Raw genomic sequence first — 21,175 nt, 5'->3', positions numbered from 1 at the left:
CCCTGCCTGCCGCAGTCACAGGAGACCCCCCCCCACTCACTTCCAACAGGACCTTCTGCTCCAGGTTCTTGTAGGTTCTGTGTAGCAACTCTTTGGTCCCGAGAACTCCGTACCACATCATGTTCTTGGTCCGACTCCTGTGGGCGGAAAGCAAAGAACACATAGCATCTCAGCTCTGTTTCTACAGAGAACTACAGTCGCTGCTGAGAACTTCAGGAAGGCATCTGATCACACACCGGTCAGATGCAACAAGCACTCCCAGCACCAAGACTTCCCTCGTGACGTGTCTGTGAGCTATGCAGAAAGAAATACATCTGCTGATGGAAAATTCTGCTAAAAAATAACACTCCCCAGAAAGTAATTTCCAGACATTACAGAACCTCACAAAAAAAACTGATGATGAGCAGCTCGGGTGGCTCAGCGGTTTAGTGCCGCCTTCGGCCCAGGGCCTGATCCTGGAAACCGGGGAACAAGTCCTGCATCTGGCTCCTTGCATGGAGCCTGCTTCTCCCTCTACCTACGTCTCTACCTCTCTCTCTCTTTGTGTCTCTCATGAATAAATTAAAAAAACAAAAAATAAACAGATGTTTTTTCCAGCTGTAAAATTATGCTTATCACAGAAATTGATAAGTGCAGAAAAGCACAAAGGAATGAATAATCCTCATAATCCCCACATCTGTACGACTGGCAATAAAAAACTTCGCTGTATTCCCTCAACTTTTTCTAGGTATTTGACTTATGGGTACAACAGCCGTCTCCAGTCTCCTGCCTGACTCTGTGCACTTGGCCCTGCAGCCTGTGCCCCGAGGTGGGGCTGACCCCAGCGGGGTACCTCCCCACCATCGCTGCTCAGCCTCACCCCTCTGACTGGACCCAGCCAGTTCCCACTCCTGGGCTCTGTGTATTACATGGCACTGGTCCCTTTGCACAACACCTCTTCTCAAACATTTCCAGTTACTTCTTTAGGAAAGACTCATAGGTGGGGCGCCTGGGTGGCTCAGCAGTTGAGCATCCGCCTCTGGTTCAGGGCGTGATCCCAGGGTCTTGGGACAGAGTCCTGCATCAGACTCCCTGCAGGGAGCCTGTGTCTCTGCCTCCCTCTCTCTCTCTCTCATGAATAAATAAATAAAATATTTAAAAAAAAAAAAAAAAAGGATAGACTCATAGAATTGGAATTCCTCTTAGACCTTTTCAAAGCCCTTAATACAAACCCAGGGAGTGTCCTATCAGGGTCCCACAGCTCTAAGAATGTATTGTCTATTGTCCTCCTCACCTATTTTACTGTTAAATTGTATACATTTTAATTACTTTTTCAGTTATTCTTAAATGATTTGGACTCACCACCACGTGCTATATAACAGAGATGTCCCTGGGGGGCCTCTGAGGCCCCTTCCTCCACTCAAGAGCCCCAGAGCTCAAAGTTTCTTGAATTCTTATACTTGATTTTGTTTTCCCAGAAATTTCCAACCACACAGAACGTGGGTGATCACCAGAGCAGCTCCTCAGGTGTGTGACCCTCTCCCACCCAGCTCCCCCAGTCACCCCTCCAGGTGATAATGGCACCAAGCAAGCAGGGGCACACAGACCAGATGGAACAGCGAGCGAGTCTGCAGGCTCTCCAGCAAGGGGCCCCTCAACTCCTACGTCAATGGCTGTCTCTGTCCACACTCACGCCAGCTTCTCCCTCACTAGTTCTAGAATGTCAAAGCTGAATAGTCTCCTCCTCCAGGAGGGGTGAGGAGGGAGATGCTAACTCCTGCTTCACTTCTCATATTTCCACGGAGACAGAATCTCCACTTCAACCCAGGAGGAAACCTGCCCATTCTTCTCCATCCCCTCCCTAGGCCGGGAGGGGCGAGCAGATGTAATTTAGAGGAAGAAACTGAACGTCTCCAGGGACACCCCTCGGGCCTCTCATGTGGCTTTCTGTGGAGGGCGCCTTCTCCTGGGATTTGTGGGGAGCCAACCAGGCCGCCCAGGGCTGCCTGGTGGTGAGGAACATACAGACCCGCCACCAACGTTGCCAGGGCCTCTCAAGTCTGGCACAGTAACTTCTTAGCACACTGTACGTCGCTGGGCCCTTCACAGCATCACCACGGACTGTTGACTCTCCAGAGACTCGGACGAGGCCCTTCCAACTGACCACAGTCACTCATTTTCTCATGTGGAATTTGAGAGATGGAACCCTCCTCCAGGCTGCCCTCTTAGACTCCAACTTGCTCCCAGCCACATCTTGTAAAAGCACCTTCCTTCCGACAACAAGACATTTGGGCTTTACATATGCCTTCTGCCTTAGCACTGTGTGCCCTTTACCTTGCTGACTCCCGAAGTCCTCGCTTCCCGGAAGAAGAAGCGAGGAGGGTGCAAAGGGCAGGTGTGCACACAGGCCACCACCTACCTGCACTTCTCTGGGTGCTCATCACGCTTGTTGTTGAAGTCCAGGGAGATCTTCGCATCCAGGCCAATGCCAAAATAATTGTTCATGACGCACTTCTCTGTGTAATACTCTCTGCAAAGGGGGAGTCAGTCCAGTGAGAACAATCCTGGCTCATTTAGCAGCCTCTCAACCTCCAAGCATCTCTCACTGAGGGCAAAACTCATGGCTTGTTCTTCGGGAGCATCTTTATTGACACAGAACTCATCCCACCCGACATAACCATTTAAAATGTAGGACTTGGTGATCTTTAACATACTTGGTCACGTAACCGTCGCTACTATCCATTTTAAGACATCTCATCACCCCAAAAGCAAGCCCTTAGCCATCAGTCCCTAAACCCTCAACTCTGGCAACCACGAATCTGCTGTCTCTATGCTGTGCCTATTCTCAAGTTTCATACAAATGGAATCCAGAGTGTGAGCATCATGTTTTTGGGGCTCGTCGGGCTCAGGACCTCATCCCTCCTAATGGCTCCACGGCACTCCGCTGTAGATGTGTGAGCACCAGTACACATGCCGGAGTGAACACGGTTTCCCTCCTCCTGGGCGTGGCCCCAGATCATGCTGGGCCTCATGGACACTGGGTTTTGAGGTACCACCAGACTTTCCCAGAGCGGCTGCACCGTCTCACACTCCCCACCACGCTCTCAGGCAACATGAAACCTGACAATATCTATGGCACATATACTCACACACCTTCAACCATGGGTCTCAGAACGTGCCTCAAACACCCCCAGACCTGATCAAAGTCATCTCCAAATGTGAAAACGTCCATCCCAGCCCCTGCCTTCCCCGTGTCCACCATTGATGAGACTCATTTTACTCCAGCTTCTCAGCCCATCCCCTCCCCTCCGCAATCATCGTGGCTGCAGGGGTCACACTAGGGCTCTGTAGACCCTCCTCTCCCTCCAGGGCAGCTGGTGTAAAGGAGTCCCTGACCCTCTGCCTGGAGAAAGCAGCAAGGAGGGGACATGCCTGGCATTCCTGGTGGCGGCTCCCACACAAACTGCACAGAGAGTACTGTGTGGGTCAGAACTCTGCCACATTTAGGTTAACAGGCGTTTGAAGCCTGATTTGAGAAGCAATCACCACACGGACATGTTTTTATGACATATCTAATCCAAGTGCCTAAAAGCTTAGTGAGAGCAAAGCTCAAGTCAAAACTGTTTTCTGAGCAGAAGACCACATGCTGACCAGTATTTATAGGTCCTGGGAAAAGTGAAGGATCTGATCCAGAAAAACAGCTTGGGGACAAGGGAAGGAGAATGGAGAGACTGGGCACAGGGACCTGGGAAGTGGGAGGCGGCCAGGCCCCGGAGGTCCCGGCAGCATGACCATGAGTCTGGGGCCCCCCTGGCCATGGCCCTGGCGCGCCACCCTGCATGGACAGAGGACAGCAGCTTGTCTCCCCAGATGAGTCTCACCCCATGTGGACAAGAGGAAAAGACGATGCCTCCGCTGCCAGGTGTGGGACCTCACTGGTCTTAGGTGAAGGGAACAAAAGAAGTATCTAGCTCAGGAGGCCCTATTGAGTGCTGCTCATGGAAGGCTGCAGCCCCTACTGAGGAAAACAGTGTCAGGAGGGTCAGGACCCAAGCCCCAGAAGGGCCAGGGCAGCGGGTGAAAGGCAGGCAGACAGCAGTGTCAGGTCCGGGACAAGGACGCTGACGTGTCTATGCAGGCTAGCATCTGGCAGCAGATGTCTGAACCGAGGCCACTCTGCACACTTCTGGCTCTGCTCTCCAGAACCCCCAGAGTCTGCACAAAGCTGCACATTTCTGTCACCCTCCACCACGCCAGACACACATGGCACACATTCAACCAACTGCCACCAGCCACACTGCCCAGACCTTGCTACCAGCCAGCAGAAGGGAAACCCTAGAAGACCAGGTTTTCAAAATACCATCTGTTTCCACCATGGCCTGAATAAACTCCACTGACAGAGGCCTCGGTGCCTGAGAAACAGGGCAGAGGACATGGCAATGGCCCACAGAGCAGCCTGGGAGCCTTCTTCCCTGCGATCCCAAACCCAAGTATCTCCTAGATTTGGCCCCAGAGCCTAGGCCCCTGCAGGGCCAAAAGGGTAGAGCATGGGAAGAAGGGTGTCAGGACGAGGCACCAACGCAGGGCCAGCCAGGGTCCTGGAGAGTGACAAAGAACAAGGCGGGAGCTTCTGAACCCTCCGAAAACCTCAGATGTTGAAGGATGTTCGGGAGCCACTGACACAAGATGGGGAGCTGGGATGAGCCAGGACAGGCTACTCCCATCACAGAACTTTCCAGCCAGACGCTTAGCTGAGGCACCACAGTTTCTAGGTTTTCCTTCTCAGCTAACAAAGCTGGAGGAGGACCTCCTCGTCAACGGTACATGAACTCCTCTGGCCAATTCCAAACCGGCTTTCTGGGCTCCAACATTCTTTAGCAACCCGTGCACCCGCACCTGCTTTACCCCCATACTCACAGGTTTTCCGGTTCAGAGTTAAAGGGATCCGCGTTAATTAGTAAGCGACTGATGACAGAACCTCCAGGCAAGGAACCAGACATCCCAGCCCGAACATCTGGAGGGAGGGAACAGGGACAGACTGCAGGTCAGGATTCACTGGATTAGGAGACGCTCACGTCTTCTAGGCTGAGGGACACGTACTCTTTGACATGTTACTGTAATTAAACATCTCTCAATAATGTAGAAACAGATCCAAATGTTGACAATTAAGTGTTTCAGGCCAAAGATTACCACCATAAATCCATATTCATGGAGCAAAAACACACACACTGGGTGGCAGAGACCAACACCTAGAAGACGTGTCAAAGAACGGCTTACAAAGTCAGTTCCATCACAGGTAAGAAGCTCCACTTAACGATCCCTTAGTACAAGTCATCTTAGCATTCAGCCGCACGGCTTTGAGAGGCTAAGTTCAGGAGACGTAAATAGGGAACAGCCCAAGTGACCAGAACCCTCAAGGAATCTGCATTATAATTTGAAAATGTCAAGTCCTGAGCACCAGGGCAGAACTGGAGCCCCGCCAGTCCACCCATTCAGGGACATGTGTCTCTGATTAAACAAATACAGCTCATTGGCCTCATTGCCCAAGGGCTTCTGGAACTTTCTATTCAGCTGAGATTCACCTAGAAGTTGCCCAATCACTTATGGGAGCCGATGGTGTGACGTGCACTCTGCCAGGCCCAGGAGGACTCAGGAAGTCACCTGAAGCTGCTTAAGGGGCTCCTACTGGCCATCTCAGTCCCAGTGCTAACCCTTCCTTCTGCAGACACAGAGAACTGTTACTGCCCTCTGGAGGGACGGTTACCTCCACCCCTACCTGGGCAAAATGAAAGCAAACATAGGAAGGTGGACTGGCCCAACTCCGTGGCCATTTGTGCCCTCCTACAATCATGCTAGAAATGACAGGATGACTCAGCTGGCTCCCCACCACAACCTGCCCACCCCTCCCTCCTCACTCAGGATGACTCCTATTCATCCTTCAGGACCCAGCTCAACTATCGCCTCCTCAATGATGCCTTTCTGGGGCCTCTGGCAGCAATCTGGGGGCTGGCTGCCCCTTACAATAAATAAAAGCACTTTTCATGCCATAATATCACTTTGAAACCTAGTCTCTGTTTCCCACAGACCTAAATATAAACTCTTAAAGGACAGGAACTGGGTCTCATTCATTCCCACAGACTCCGTGCCAGGCAAAGCAGGAGGCCCCTGACCTCACTAGCTGGCAGGGTAGCACCCCACCTGCACTGGCCCACAGACACACACGGCCAACCTGTGGGGACACTCACTGGAGAACAGGATCTTGGTGTTCAGGGCTGGCAGGCCATCCCGGTTTCCTGACTGGGAAGGAAGAGAGGCAGAACTGCCCAGTGACAGACTTCCTTTGCTTATCAGCTTCTCACATGGGGATTTGGACACTACAAAAACAGAACAGAAACCCGTAAAACCATCCAAAATAGAACATTCCTGAAGCACTGGGAAAGGTCATTAGAGAAACAACTGCTGCTAAGGGCTGAGGGGAGTAGGGAATGGTCACCAGCCCTGGTCAGGCCCCAGCAGAGGGTACGAGACAAATCAAGAGTCCAGGAGAGAGGAGGTGACCTGGGAAGGGGCCGGAGAGGCAAGTGGGTCTGGACACCCTCTGGAGGCTGGGACAGGGGGGTGGGGCTGACTCCCAGTCACAGTGGGGGCTGTGGGCGCCCGTGGAGGGCAGAGTGGAGCTCAGAACAGTAATGATCATGGAGTAAACACTCAGGCAGACACCTCCCAGCGGGTTGCACAGGCTACAAGGAGGGGGCTACACAGTCAGTCGGAAGGTGGTGCCTCTCCACAGCAACAGCCTGGGCTGGGAGCTGTTCCAAAGGGATAAGGAGCTCCAGCGGACAGCCCGTAGGGCTAGGTGGTACCATAGCCAAAATGCCAGGTAGCCTGGCCTGCAACCACCTGCACAGGAATGCCTGAGCCCTGCTGCGCCTGGCGTGCATCGGCAGGTTCTGGGGAAAGCACACTCTTTCCTATGGGGTCCTGCAGGGACTTTCCCAGACAAGGGAGGTGGTGCACGGAAACAGGCCATGCATTCGTGACTTTTTATACTAAGAAGTCAAAGCAACTATGAGAAGGGAACCTAAACCTTCCTAGGGCCAGCTTTCTGACTATGGCAAACCCCAGAGGCCTGAGCACTGTGATGGGGTCATCAGGACTGGCTGGTACCTTTGCGGAGGCTCCTGCCCTTGGCAACCCCACAGCTCTCAGTGGGACACACTCTGTCATCCGACTTCAGGTCTTTTTTCTCCTCTGACTCAGAGAGACCTAAGGTGAAGCCCTCCTGTTCTTGGGTCTGGGCGTTCTGTTCGTCAACAGCTGTGCAAGGAAAGAACGACTGCAGTTGAGTGCATGGTGGTGAAGTACATGGATGGCACGTGGCCCAGAGCGCCTGCCCAACATAGGCTCCTCTCCCCATCTCCGTGAACTCTGTTTAGACATCCTCTCAGCTGAGGGCTCACAGCCCAAAGTGGCCAGCCCGTCCCCACTGTCCTCTGAGCCGTCCAAGAATGTCGGGCTCCGGGCATCTGCGTGGATGGGCTGGGGAGAAGGAGGAGAGCCAAGCGGCTGGAAGACGTGGAGAAGGGGAGTGGACTAAAGGCACATGGGGCCTCCACCTGACCATCAGCCAGAAGCAGGCCTGGCGCACACACACCAGCGGGGATCACAACCCCTGATTCTCACTGATGGACGAGGAGGCGGGTCTGCTGGGAAGGGTTTGGGGTGAGTGGGAGTGGGATGAAATGGTTTCTGAGAGTCGTGAGAGCACACAGATGGAGGACAATACAGCCCGAGGGAGGCTGGATGCCTGAAGTTCACAGGTCACACTGCATTTGCAGCATTCCCTTCAAAGCTTAGAAATCAAGTCTACAAAAAGGAAGCTACCAGCCAGTGAGTCTTTAATCCTACACAGTCCACCCACCCTCTGCCTGCAGGCTCATCATGGAGAGTTGGCAACCTGGCCCCCAGGCCCGGAACACCCTCCACACCGCAGCAAGGCCCCCCACTGCTCTAACCACCTCCCGCCCAGCCTCCCACCCTTCAACACACAGCAGTGCCCCGTGCCAGCCTCTCTTTCCATCCCACAGCTGATGGCCTCACCCACCACCCCCAGCCAGGCCCACCTCTCATAGGGTCCTCCTCTCAGGGTGTCCTCAGAGCTCCTAGTTCCACCTCCAGAGTGAGGTTCTCTTCAGAACACCCCCAGCCCCCGTGCAGCCCCTGTCCCCTCGGCAAGGTCCCTGCACACCCACCGCTAGCATCTGTTTCTGCCAAGCTGCACCCGAGGCCTGGCAGCTAGACAGGTCAGGCCCCTTGCAGGGAGTGGTCCCCCCAAGCAAGGACCGGTTCACACCCAGCTGGGGTCCCACCCTGCCCTGCCCTCCGCTTTCTGCTCCCTCTAATCCTTCCATCAGACACAAGTGTGGTGAGGAGGGCGGATGTGCCTTGGGGTGTCTGGCTGTGGCCCCAGAGGTGGATTCCTGTTTGTCTGCCACCACGTCTGGGGGGAAAACAGAGTGCCCAGTGCTTGCTGAAGAAAGCTACTTGATCGTTAAGAGACCCGTTACCTTTTTCTGTGTGTTCTATGATCTGACGGATGGCTTTCTTCAGGCTGTTGGCTCTGAGCATGAGCTGTTCCCGGGGACGAAATATCTGCGGCCGGGTGGGGCACGCCGACCCCACGGAGCGCTCCCCTGTGGAGCCGCAGCCGCTGCCCGCCCCGTCTCCATCTTCCGCCTCCTCGGCGATGGTGGGCGGAGGGGTGGGCAGGGAGGACGAGGCCTGGGACTCATCGTCCAGGGTCTTGAGGAGAGAGTCCAGCTTCTCTTTCAGGACAGAGCACTGGTGGAAAACGAAGGGAATGGGGTGGAGTGCTTCTCCGTCCGACACCCTCCCGCCCAGGAGCCCAGGCACGGACCTTCTTGGCCATGACCTCTGACTCCTCCGAGCTCTCGGTGGTCTTCTCGTAGGCTTTCCCCACCCGAGCCACGAAGTCCTTCACAGTCTCGCAGAGCACTCTGTGGGAGGAAACACGGAAAGACACTTCCAGAGAAAGTTCTGCCTGGGACCCAGGCACCCTGCGAGGTTGACCCCTGGCTCCTCCAAAGCCACCGGGCACTCACTTGGCCGACGAGATCACCACCGAGTGCTGGTCGGAGGTCAGGATTTTGGAAAGATGGGCTGCGACTGAGTCTTCATAGAAGAGAATTTGTTGCACCTACAGTTATCACGAGACAGGGTGGGGTGACTGAAAGGTCCCAGAGAGCTCCTCACCCACTTCCCCAGCCAGCCGGGGCCTCAGCTCACTTCACGCGCCAACCTGAGATCCGCCAGTGCTGGCTGAAAGGTTTCAAATGCTTCACCAAGCTGTGAACAGACAGGTCTTAACAAAAAAGACCGTGTCGATATGGCGCTACTTCAGTCTCACGGCCCGCCCCTGCATGTGCCAGGAAGTGCAGTCTCTAGTCCTGGCACCTTCTGGCAGCAAGGTCGACAGGCAGGGCTACTTCACTGAGCTTCCAGTCACAGCGGACCTATTTTTCTTCCTGGTTGAGACAGGGCCCTGGCCCCTCGGCTCCCGGCGTAAACGAGCCCCTCCCCACTCACCTCCACCTGCTGAAATGGGATTACTGTGTGGCCAACACAGGCTCCAGGGCCCGCCACCCAGCCAGTAAAGATCTTAGGCTTTGCACTCTGTGTTCTTTCTCTCTCAAAACATGCAAACCTTTGTTTGCTCATAGGCCAGGTCAAGGCCCAGGCAGACTGGAGCTGGGGGTCATCGTTTGCTGACCGCCACCCTAGCCCATTGTCCTGACCCTCCTGACAGGGAGACAGCCCGTAGCAGAGCCCTCTCTCCGCTCAGCCAGCAGCCAGGTCACCAGTGGGCATGAGCACAGCTACGTGCCGGGCACTGCATGAGCAGAGCCAAACCTAGGCCTAGGCCCTGGGGGACCAACAAGTCACAAAAGCAATTGTAAAATGAGAAGAACCAAACATTGGACACTCGACCAGCACAGGCTAAGCACAAGGGTGGCAGGATGGAGGGATTCTAGAGGAGTGGGACGAGAGAGGGAGCCTGGAGGCCACTGGGAACAACAGCAGTAGGGGCAGACCTTGGGAGTGCACAGTGCAAAAACAGGAAGTCGTAGGAGACCATCGTCACAAGGGACTCCAAGTCCTGGGGTCACCCCGGGAAGCCCCCAGAGGACCCCAAGGCCCACGAGATAGTTGGAATTCACTCAGCTCCCACGTGACCCTGGGCTGAGCCTGCACCTCTGCGGGCCCAACCTCAGGCAGGACGTTTAAGGAGCGGCTCATCAGCGAAGGGCTGGGGAGGTGGCGTGAACAATGCTAGGTGCGGGCAACAGCAGATACCTCAGAGCCCTCACTGAAGTCTTCGGTGCCCGTGGAAGAGGAGGCCTGCCGCGGGAGTTTGGTCTCGTAAGCCATGACGCTCCACCTGCACACATAAAGGCAGCCCTCAGCAAGTCGGCCCAGCCCTGGGCAATCTTACAGTCTGACTTCATACGTAAGCCCTTTATCTCCACTCTGCGTCCCATAACTTGGCTCCTCACTGAGCTGAGAACAAACGTCACAACCAACAAGGCCCTGCAGGCCCCTGAGGGAGGGTAAAAGGGATCCCATGAATGAACACCTGGCTTCTGTGAGCGATGGGTTCCCCTTCTACAGAGTGCCAACACCCCCCAGCCAGCAGCCAGCTCCCCCAGAAAGGAGCATTTCACAGGCACCAAAGACAGGCACGGACACCTCCCTTAAAGGGAGAAGACGCGGCAGGGACAGCCAGAGTGCACCCAAAATCACACTGCCAATCACCACTGCAGGATCCTACCCAAGACCATGAAGCACTTGTCAGTGAGACCAATTTCCCACAGGCATGTGGTTAGTGGGATTCCCTACATCTAGCTCAGAACTAAAAGTAGTTCACTCAAAAAGGATGCCAAAGTATTTTTAAACCTATACAGAACAATTACCCAGAACTTAGCTTCTCCTGGGAACAGAGTATGGGGAAATGGGACCGCTCAGCCTTATGACAAGGATGACTCTGCTGGCGGGGGTCCGCCAGGGGCACCCCTCACCCAAGGCCTCGCCGCCACACTTGAACCACTCAAGGGCAGGTTGCTCACCCGTTCTGTTTATTTTAAACTTCTGCAGAATCTGATGAAAAGTTAGAAACTATCAAAAAATATCAAATATCAAAACCTGACCGTGCTCAGGTCCAATATTTTTTTCAACAAACACTAGTTGAATTGACCAAATGAATTAAACTCTCATCCCTCAACACCCCCACAAGGTAGCTGGGATTATTTTTCCCTTCCTGACGAGGAATCTAAGACTCAGTGAGACTGAGGAAAGTGCTCAAGTTCATGCAACTCTCAGTGACAGGGCAGGGATTTACATCTCAGATGCGTCTGACTGTCCTGTGTTTCTTTTTTTTTTTTTTCTGTGTTTCTTATTGAAGCATAATTAATGTCCAGTGTTATATTAGTTTCAGGCATATGACACAATGATTCAATAATTCTCAGTCAGGTCCAATCTCTACAAACAGCTGCACAGGACTTCTGTCGTCCTGGGAGCCCAGGCGGAGAACACCTGGTCGAGGTGCCCTGCCCTGTGTGGTGCGAGAATGCCCTCCACTCACCGGTCCAGCATCTTGGTGCTGGCTCGTTCCAGCTTTTCTAAGATCTGCGGGAGCTGGGTGTCATCGTCACAGGCTGAGCCCCAGCCTAACACGCGAGCCAGGTCGTTTCCTGTGCCGAGGGGCAGCACTCCCAGCTGGCACTGGCAGGACACAGAGGGAAGACATGACATTAAACACCCTCCCTGTTAACTGTGACAATAGCCAAGTTCAGCAAGAGGTCTCCGCTAAGACAGGGTGGCTCTCAGAGTCTAGGCAAAGCCCACCACACAGACGGAGGGTCTTTTAATCCAAGAGAAGATTCCAGAACTATGCCTGTTTCTCGTCTTGACACTTAATCCTCTAGGACCACCCTGATGTAGATTTCCAAAATCTCCTCCCTTCCCATTTTCACTGCTATGGCCACAATCCTGCCCCTTCCTGTGAGTATCTAGGAAGCCCCACCTCTCTGAGTCCCCACGACCTCTCCATCCACTACACCTTATTCACTAATGCCAAGATCATCTTTCAAAAACATCACTAGTGTCATTTCATTCCTGGCTTCTAAGTCCACCAGAAACAGGAGCCAGGACATGCACCTAACCTGAGCATGCCCCAGTGCTTGGCCTATAGCCTTCCACCTGACCCTCCCCAGAGCCACGGTGTGTGCTGCTCAGGCCCGGCCTCCACCTGGAACTCTCATCAGGCCAGTTCGGGCTCAGGAAGCTCCCCGATGCTGGATGCCGAAGAACTCAGCCTCCAGCGCTGCCATGCAGCGTGTGGAAGCGCTACCAGTCCTCCCCAAGCACAGCACGGCCTGGGACCACCCACCCCAACCACCCTCCCGGGGCCAGCAACTCAGCCAGAAAGCCCCGCCAGCCCAAGGATGAGGACAAGGAAACCCAGCACACCAGTCGGAGAGGACCCGGTGTTGGAGCCTTAAGAAAAGGGGCAGAGAGAGCACTAAAAGCACAACAGTGTTCCAGATGGAGAGGTGACCCACGTGCCAAGTCAGGAGACAGGAAGTCTGAGAAGCAGAGACAAAGGAGGAGCCACACAGGGGACTCTGATAAACTAAGTTTAAGTCTGGACTTTATCCTAAAGTCAACGAGCCACCAGAGAACACTCAGCAGAGTGGGTGAGTGAGCAAAACTGCCCATGGGGAACAGCCCCAGTGAGCAGCCTGGACAGAGTCCCCAGGGCAGCTGAGGTATACTCAGCAGCACACAGGACGTGGCCCAGACACTCTGGGGTGGCAGCTAACTGGAAATGAGGGAGGGCGAGGGAAGGATCCAGAATGATGTCTGGTAGATGATATTTTCAGGCTCCGTGGAAAAAAAACACAGGGTGGTGGGGCTGAGTGGGGGGCTCAGGGCCAAAAATGCCAGGCTTGAGGCACTATGGGCACGTAGACAGACCTGGGGCAGCCAGGAAGAAGAAAAACACAGAGAGAGGGTGAAGGTGGGGTCTCAGGGAAGCCGGGCAAGCAGGGGAGTGATCAGGACCAAGTGTGACGGAGAAGCCAAAGGAGATGAATGCTCGCTGGACTGAGCTGAATGGATGAAAACAAACGACTGGCCTCCCTGCCTGCCTGATTAGTGATGGTGAACTTGTAAATAATCCTGGAAGTCCACAGACTTAAATGAGGGCGCAAGTGTCCTGGCCCACCTCCACCACTAGGGGGCAGTGTGCGCCTGCGCTGAGCAGTTGGCGGGCACAGGCCAGTTCAGACCCGGTTCAGACAGGCGCCTCTCAGCATCATCACAGAGTCCAGGGCTAAACAGACAAGTCCCCCACCTACCAAGACCACCCACGCTAGCAGCCGGGAGAGAAGGCTAAGTCTCTGAAAAACATGCTCAAAGTCAGGTCAAAGATCTGGCAAATGTGTTGAAAGCAAATGACAAACCTAGAAAAATACGACCGACAGGAGTTGGTCCTAATATATAATAATATCCCTAATGTAACAATGATCCTTAGTATGTCTTAAAAAGGTAAATATTCTAATAGAAAACTAGGCCAAAAACATGGACACCTGATTCACCTAAAAATTCATAGTTAACGGAAATATTTGACTTGATCAGTATTAAATAAGAATCAAACATACTGTTCTCTACCTAGTTGGGCAAAAGAAAGATGATGAGCAAGAGACAGTGAAGGGGAAGGGTGTCTCTGCAGCCTCAGGAAGGCACACGGGCACAACCCCCCAGGGCAGGGAGGTGAGCCAACCTGTGCTGCACGGCTCCGCCCGGCAGAAAACCAGCACAGAGCTCTCCGTTTACTGGCGAGGATCACAAGGCAAAACACAGTAACTGGACAGCCTGGGGAATGTGGGTCTGTGTAAATTAAAACTGCATCATGTCTTATACATATATATATCTTGACCGGAGGTCTGAAAAATAGTTACGGCAGTGGTTAGCACTGGAGGGTGAGGAATGACGATGGAGCACAGTGGGAAATCAATGAACACTTTTTTGTTTTCCAATCAGGAAAATTTAAGAGAGAGAGAGAGACACGAAGTCCAATGAACCCTGTGACTTGACTTTCAAGTCTACGTCTGCCGCCCCACCACCACCACCACCACCACCACCACCACCAAGCAGGAGGCACCGGCAGCAGGGCCTAGCACTACCCAATAAAAGCTGGGGGGGCACCGTGGGATGGCAGCCCCACCCAACTTGTTCCTGGCCTGGGACCTCCAAGGAGTGGAAGGTTCTTTCATAGCTCCCTTCACTTCTAGCTGAAGTTCTCATTCCTACATCACAGCTCCTGGGCCCTGTGACACCTGCTCTTCCCTCGGAGAGTTGAGCCGCACCCAGTTGAGAGGACAGGGAGATCACGGTACCACAGCATCGAGCTCCCCTGCCCGGGCCCCTCCACGTCCACGTACCTGTTTGTGAAGATTGAGGCTGTCGATTTCAGAGAGGACCCAGCCAACACTGCCATCCCCACCACAAACCAGAATCCGGAATGTATCAAACTTCTGGAATAAGCGTAAGCTGCAGAGAAATGAAAATGTCAGAGAAATGAGGTCCATTCTAAAGGCCAAATGATGGCCAGTGAGTCCTGGGCCAAAAAGTCCATCAGCACTCCTCGAGACTGAACTGTGCCCCTGCTGTGAATACGCTTCTGGGAGCAGAGCCCAGGTGTGCTCAGGCCCAGCCTGCAGGGCTGCCCACCCACACCTCTGTGCCCACTGGCCCTCACTCCCATAGCTCAGGAGCCCTAGGCTGTAGGAGTCTCCCTGCGCCCCTCCTTCCCAGGTGTGGGAGCCATCCCGGTCCCCTCAAATCTTATCTCCATTACCTCTCCCTCCTGTGATCCTCTTGATCACCTTGCTACATGAAATGTCCCTTCAGAACACCTTACAGCGTTCTGCTCATCCCTCACTCACCCTCCTGAGAGGCCTTATCCACATTTTGGCTTCAGGGACCACACGGATCCCAATGACCCTGCATGAGGCCCCCAGGCCTTCCTGAAGGACAACACTTGCACCCATCTACCAGAACGTGTCCCTCCATGTCTCATGGGCACCTCCTCATTCTAAGCTTCCTTCCTTGGAGAACTGCAGCACTATGAACCCAGTTACAGAGCCAGACTTCATCGTCCCCTTGGAGTACAGACCACCACAGCTTCTCTCCTAATCCCTACAAGGGCCTCATGTCTCCTCCGGGACTCCAATTAGTGCCACCAGCACAACCTTCCCAAAAGTTTCGAGTGTCTAGCTTTATTACGTTTTTAAGTACTTCATAACTAGTGCGGAGCCCAACACAGGACTTGAACTCACAACCCTGAAATCAAGACCTTAGCTGAGATCAAGAGTTGGATGCTTAACTGACTGAGCCAACCAGGCACCCTGAGTGTCCAGCTTGAGAAGTTGCCACCTGTCTCCAGGAAAGGTTCAAACCTCTCAGCCAGGAGCTGCCTGCCGGCTGCCCCAGCTCCACGCCCCCCCTCCCCCAGCCACCCCACTGTGTCCTCGCCTCTCTGCAGAGAGCATCCTCTGCCTAGGAGGCTGCTACCCATCTCTCTGCCATTAAAACACTAACTGTTCTCAAATGCTAGCTCAGCAGAGAGACTGAGAGTCTCCCCAGTTTAATCTGTATGCTCCTTTCCCTGGGTTCCTCAAGAACCTGTACATGCCCCGTCCATGTGACAGATCACTCTGCCTTGCGACCTCTATCCATTCGTGTGCTGCACAATCTGAACACAAGGACCCCAAGCTACCTGGGCTTGCATCTGGCACAGAGTCCCGACCAGAGGAAGTCCGCAGAAAACAAACAGGGATGAGTGACACAGCTTGAAACTCGGGCTATCAGCAGGGCAGAGGTCCTGAAGCAGCAAGGTGGTACCTGACCTTCAGGTGCTAGAGAAATGGCCACGTGTGCTCCGCTGGGAACACTGGTCTCCCTCAGGCCTCCCTTCTCTGGAGAAGACGTGACACATCCAGGCTGGGAATCGGGAAAATGAAGCAGTATCTCCAAGTTCTGTGGTGAACTGCAGGAGGGCAAGGCTGCTGCCCAGAAACAGGAACTTCCTCAACCAACTCCACGGCCCTTCCATGGGGGCTTCCAAAACCAGCCCGTCCCCTGCTGCTAACTCCTCTGGCCGGTGGGGGTCTGTGTGCTCGCCCAGATGGGCACTCGGCTGCTCCCGGGTCATGTAGTGTGGCCAGCCGGTCCCACCCATCCCACGGCACCCACCTGACGACCCTGGTGCCCTACGGGGAAACAGCCCAGACCTGTGTGGGATACAAGGGCCTGTGATGACCCTGCCAGTGGTCCCTTTTTTCTTTTTTCTTTTTTTTTTAATAACTACCTATCAAGCCAACAGCAAATATGCTCCTGGGCACAGACCACCACTTCATTGGTGTCTCCGAAGAAACACAATGAACGCAACCTCTGAGGACCAGGCCAGCCCCAGCCCGTGACTGTTTTCCAACAGCGCCTTATGCCAGTGGGGAAAAGCGACATGCCAGATAGACGACCCCAGGCACCATTGGGCACGTTCCTCTCCTCTGCGGGGTACCCAGGCTCCTGTTCCAGCAACACCCTCCTCCAAAACAACACACTCCTGGGAGCCTCGGAGGCAAATACACCCCAGAGAACACTGTCTGCAAGCACCTTCCACAACAACCATCCTGGACAATCTCCCTTCCAAGCAAGGCTCCTACCTCAGAGCTCCTACGTTGAATTGGTGCTGCCAAGCAAGGAAGCTAAGAGTTCCTTCAAATGACACAATTTACAGCAGCAAATGTTCTCCACAAATGACACAATGTACAAAAGTAGAAAGAACACCCATCAGATGTCCAAATTACCCTGCCCCACACACACTGGGCTTCACATATCTGCATGTGTCACCGTACCTGCAAGTACAGAGTGCTCGCAGCGTACCTGTGAGGTAAGAGACCTCTAGTGCCCTCCCAAAATGAAGACTTGCCCTTGCGGCCCCCTTAGTACCACGCACCATTGAAAAAGAGGCTGATCTGTAATCACGGACATAAAAACATGTCTGTGCTGACACAGGCGCAAAGCAGAAGGCACGACAGGAGGTCCCAGTAGGTGACCTGATTTAAACGTGTCTGCACAAGTGAAATCCACATTCAAAAGCCAGAAAGACAGGCGACTCTATTCTGCTGTTAAGGGTGGGTGCCTTCGCTAATGGGATCTGGGGAGGGGATGGTTCAACAAAGACTTTCTACCCCCTATTTAGATGTTTCTGTATCTCTGAATCTTTTTGTTCATGAGCATGCATTATCTTCAGACAGCTTTAAAGTTCCAAGAAAGATCTATTTTGCTGGCTTCCTACCCGAGGTGTGGTCCTCCGTTCATGAGGTCAAAGACTTGGGCAGGGTTCAGCAGCTGTTTGAATCTTCTGAGGAACTTCACACCCTGGTTGTCCCCACTTTTGGAATTGACAAAGACCAGCAATGGGCTTGTGCAGGATGGAGGGCACGTGGCCTTCCAGAAGCCTGGACATGAGGGTGGAAAGGGAGAGGGGACAATGAGGAAGCTACCCCAAGAGCCCATTGCGGGGCTCAACCATAGAAAAAGCAGCTGACCCCTGCAAGAGACCTGTAACTTCCATGCACACACCCAGTCACCAACAAGATCTCGATAAACAGTCTTCTGCATCACCCTTCCCCACGGAGAAGAACGGGAGTCCCATCCAGTTGGACCTTGTGTTTAAGTGACTCGATTTCAGCAAGACCATGCGCCTCGCTGCTGTCCTTCCCTTCTACTCTCAATCTGGAGGAGCTACCTTCTGAGATCCGTGCCCCAGTTTCCCACCTCCTACCGACGCCTGTTAACACACACTGTCGTCTACCATCTGGACAGGTGAGCAGGTTCAGGTAAGCATGCTGCTCCACATCTGCTGCCAGATGAAAGCCAGCAGATGGAGCATGAGAGCACCAGCTCCCGTCCAAGTGTGCCCAATGGCCACAGGACTCCACTTAGCACCCCTGGGCTGTCTCCTCTCCCCAACCACATCCTCAAATCACCAGGGTAACCCCCTCTGGCATGGGGGAGGGGAGGATGCCCGGAGAAGGGAGGCTGAGGAAATGGGTGATCCAGGACAGCGTGAGGCACCCACCGTCAGAATCGATGCTGTTGAGTGCGGTGGGTGGGATGACAGACACCTTGCACAGGCCCAGTGGGCACTTGGTCTGTAAGGACTCCTTACAGGACGTGTGCACCTGGAATATATCACAAGGGGTCACTGGCATCCCCTGGAAGTCTCCCTGGCACTGTGGGAGTGGGCGCTTTGAGGGGGGCTGAGAATGTACTGGGGGCTGCACCCACTCACCATGGCCTTGCACCAGAGGCAGCGCCAGTCCTGCAGACGCAGCACGCTGCCACATGTCTTGTCGCACACTGTGCACTTGGCACTCACAGGCAGGTTTCCCTCCAGCCATTGGTGAGGCATGGCAATCTGCAAACCATAGAAGCCTGTGCACTAGGGACATCCCCAGAGCCCCCCACACAGGTGAAGAAGCCCTCACGCAAAAATGCCCTGGAATGAACTCAACCTAGACTTTCTCCTCAGTACAAGTGGGGGGGAGAGGAGGGGCAGGGTCTGCGGTGCACTGCCTGGCACCCCACTCCTTCTGCCCAGGTGGCACAGCACGACCCACGGGGGCTGGCCAGGCTGAGGTGCAGCGGCCAACACAGAGCTCCAAACACACAGTGGGAGCAAGGCAAACAAAAGCCTAGAGCCAGAGAAGCATGTGCAGGTCAACAGAGGCAGGGGGCCTCTTGCCCCAGTGGGAGCATGAAGTGAAGAGTGTCTAGGCAGGATGGCGGGCAGGCTCCCCCAGTGCATACCCCGTCCTCGTCCTCAATGATGTCCTTCCCGATGGAGGCCAGGGTGGTCCACTTGCAGTTGTTGGTGGCACGCACAGCACACCGTTTGTGTGCCTTAAATTTGCACACTGTGAGAGGACAGACAAGAGACTGTCAAGCCTCGACCTTTTCAAGCCTCGTTCAGGACAATGCTCCCCATGCTTGAGGAGCGGTCCAGCATGACCTGTCCTGCTCTTCTAGGACAGCTGGGAAGGAACATGGAGCACTCCCCATGTTGTCAACTACATAGCTAGGGAACACGCTGTCTGATCACAGTGAGACCAACATGCGGGATAGCAGGAGTCAGCTTCACGGGCCATACACAGGCCCTGACCCAATTCCTCAGCCCTGCCCAGAGGCATGAGTGCCACCATGGACCATGCTACATGTACGGTCACCAAAATTTAAAGACCACAAGGTTTCTATATCACAAAGTTGTTGTCTTCTTTTTTTCTCCACCACTTTTTTTTAAGACTTTATTTATTTAGGGGCGCCTGGGTAGCTTAGTTGGTTAAGCATCCAACTCTTGATTTCAGCTCAGGTCATGATCTCAGGGAGTCGGGCTCCCTGCTCAGTGAGGGTGTCTGCTTCTCCCTCTCTCTCTGTCTCACCCTCCCCCTGCTTACACTGTCACTCTCTCAAGAAAAAGATTTTCTTTTTTTATTCAAGAAAGAGGGAGAGAGAGAGTGCAAAAGCGGGGCTAGGCTGGGAGGGGTGGCAGCAACTGAGCAGGAGGGAGAGGTTATTAAGCAGACTTGCGCTGAGCGCCAAGCACAACGTGGGGCTCGATCTCCTGACCCTGAAATCATGACCTGAGCTGAAATCAAGAGAAGGATGCTTAACCAACTGAGCCTCCCGGGTGCCCCACACCATTTAAAATGTACAAACCATTCTTAATCTCACAGGCTATACAAAACCAGGCACTAGCCCGGGGTTCACAGCTTGTCCGCCTTTGCTCCCGCCCTCTGTTCTTGAGCAACCACTGTAACCCACTCTCCAGATCTGGGAGGTCATGTTTAATCTGTTTATTCACAGCCCAATTTACCCAGGAGGGTGTAACTACCCGGACTGACAGATTTTTAACCGCTTTCCCTATGTTCTTCACATTTCCTCTCTGTGTCTCCCTATTGCCACTTCCTTTTTTTACGTTGTTCCGTTACTGTACAAAATAATAATTTACCAGACTCCCTGGTAGGTAAAATAAACAAGCACAGAGTCCCAGAAATTCTTTATACTGACTGATTTGTGGTGACCATTCAAGGGTTTCTAAAGCTTTGTCAAGTGAAACCTCAAGCCATGTTTCCCAGCAGAGTAACACGCCATTCGTACCTTCACAGGACAGTCCGTGTGATGTGACCCCGGACAGAGCCTCTCGGCACACGTTGCAATAGGTCGGCCTTGCATGGGAACAGGCGTACCAATTGTGCATCCCTGAGAAATGGTCCATGCTGTACTGAGTAGGCTGGAAGAACAAAAGAAAGATGGCAAAGATAAGGTGTCCCTTTGACATCCCTGAATGTGGTAACTTGAACAAGATTCAAAAAATATCCAGGAGAGGAGAGGAGGAAGGGTCAGCCAAAAGGACGAGCAACGAGCCTTAATTTTATAAAGAACATCCTGAGAAAGTGAGTGCCAAGCTGCTCAGTCCAAATATGATTGATAATCGACAGCAGAGTTTCTACAAGAACAGACATTCCTCTTTCCGGACCTCAAAGTGCTCCCTGTTCTGGACGGTCTTCAGCGCTGCAATCCATTCTTCCATTTCTTTCCTGTTATCAGCACACAAGATGAGTTTCCTACATGGAGTGATGACCTACAAAGAAACAAGAAACACAAGCAATAAAGCAACGAACAAAAAACAAATGCTAACAACTATAAAAACTTTTTCAAAATCTACTTTCACTGTATCTATTTTTTTAATGAAAAGAGACTGATTCATTCAGAATCTCAAATGAACAGGATATTAAAATGCTCATCATGGTCATTAAAAACCAAGAAAAGTCTCAAACCAAAAACAAAAACAAAAAAAAAAAAAAAAAGGAATTTAGTTTATACATTCACCAAAAATCAACATAGTGGACATTCACCAACCACCTACCACTTAGACATGGTAATGAGCCATAGGAAAATTTTAAAAAGGAAAGAAAACACAGTTGCTATCACACTCCAACGAGTTCACGAATTGAGGTCCAGCACGTGAACAGTTTAGGGAAAGGTGGTC

The 21,175-nt window shown here is 53.2% G+C and overlaps 1 protein-coding gene across 5 annotated transcripts in view; it reads right to left on the bottom strand.

The window, feature by feature from the left end:
- Positions 1–21,175, bottom strand: part of DGKD (diacylglycerol kinase delta) — a 110,575-nt gene that overhangs the window by 17,325 nt on the left and 72,075 nt on the right. For all 5 annotated transcript variants that reach the window (XM_025463486.2, XM_035716873.2, XM_025463488.3 and 2 more), the window contains 17 exons: positions 20,663–20,767; positions 20,284–20,416; positions 18,937–19,043; positions 18,419–18,544; positions 18,206–18,308; positions 17,420–17,582; positions 14,502–14,610; positions 11,639–11,778; positions 10,354–10,438; positions 9,102–9,196; positions 8,897–8,996; positions 8,547–8,820; positions 7,147–7,296; positions 6,225–6,353; positions 4,897–4,993; positions 2,399–2,509; positions 41–137 (listed from right to left, as the gene is read on the bottom strand). In XM_025463486.2, coding sequence (XP_025319271.1) covers positions 41–137; positions 2,399–2,509; positions 4,897–4,993; positions 6,225–6,353; positions 7,147–7,296; positions 8,547–8,820; positions 8,897–8,996; positions 9,102–9,196; positions 10,354–10,438; positions 11,639–11,778; positions 14,502–14,610; positions 17,420–17,582; positions 18,206–18,308; positions 18,419–18,544; positions 18,937–19,043; positions 20,284–20,416; positions 20,663–20,767 — 2,124 coding nt within the window. The remainder of the gene's footprint in view (positions 1–40; positions 138–2,398; positions 2,510–4,896; positions 4,994–6,224; positions 6,354–7,146; positions 7,297–8,546; positions 8,821–8,896; positions 8,997–9,101; positions 9,197–10,353; positions 10,439–11,638; positions 11,779–14,501; positions 14,611–17,419; positions 17,583–18,205; positions 18,309–18,418; positions 18,545–18,936; positions 19,044–20,283; positions 20,417–20,662; positions 20,768–21,175) is intronic.

Source organism: Canis lupus, chromosome 25 (genome assembly GCF_003254725.2).
Source record: "Canis lupus dingo isolate Sandy chromosome 25, ASM325472v2, whole genome shotgun sequence".
Classification (NCBI taxonomy): domain Eukaryota; kingdom Metazoa; phylum Chordata; class Mammalia; order Carnivora; family Canidae; genus Canis; species Canis lupus.
Note: the sequence above shows the minus strand (reverse complement) of the source record. Positions and strands in the feature narration are given on the sequence as shown.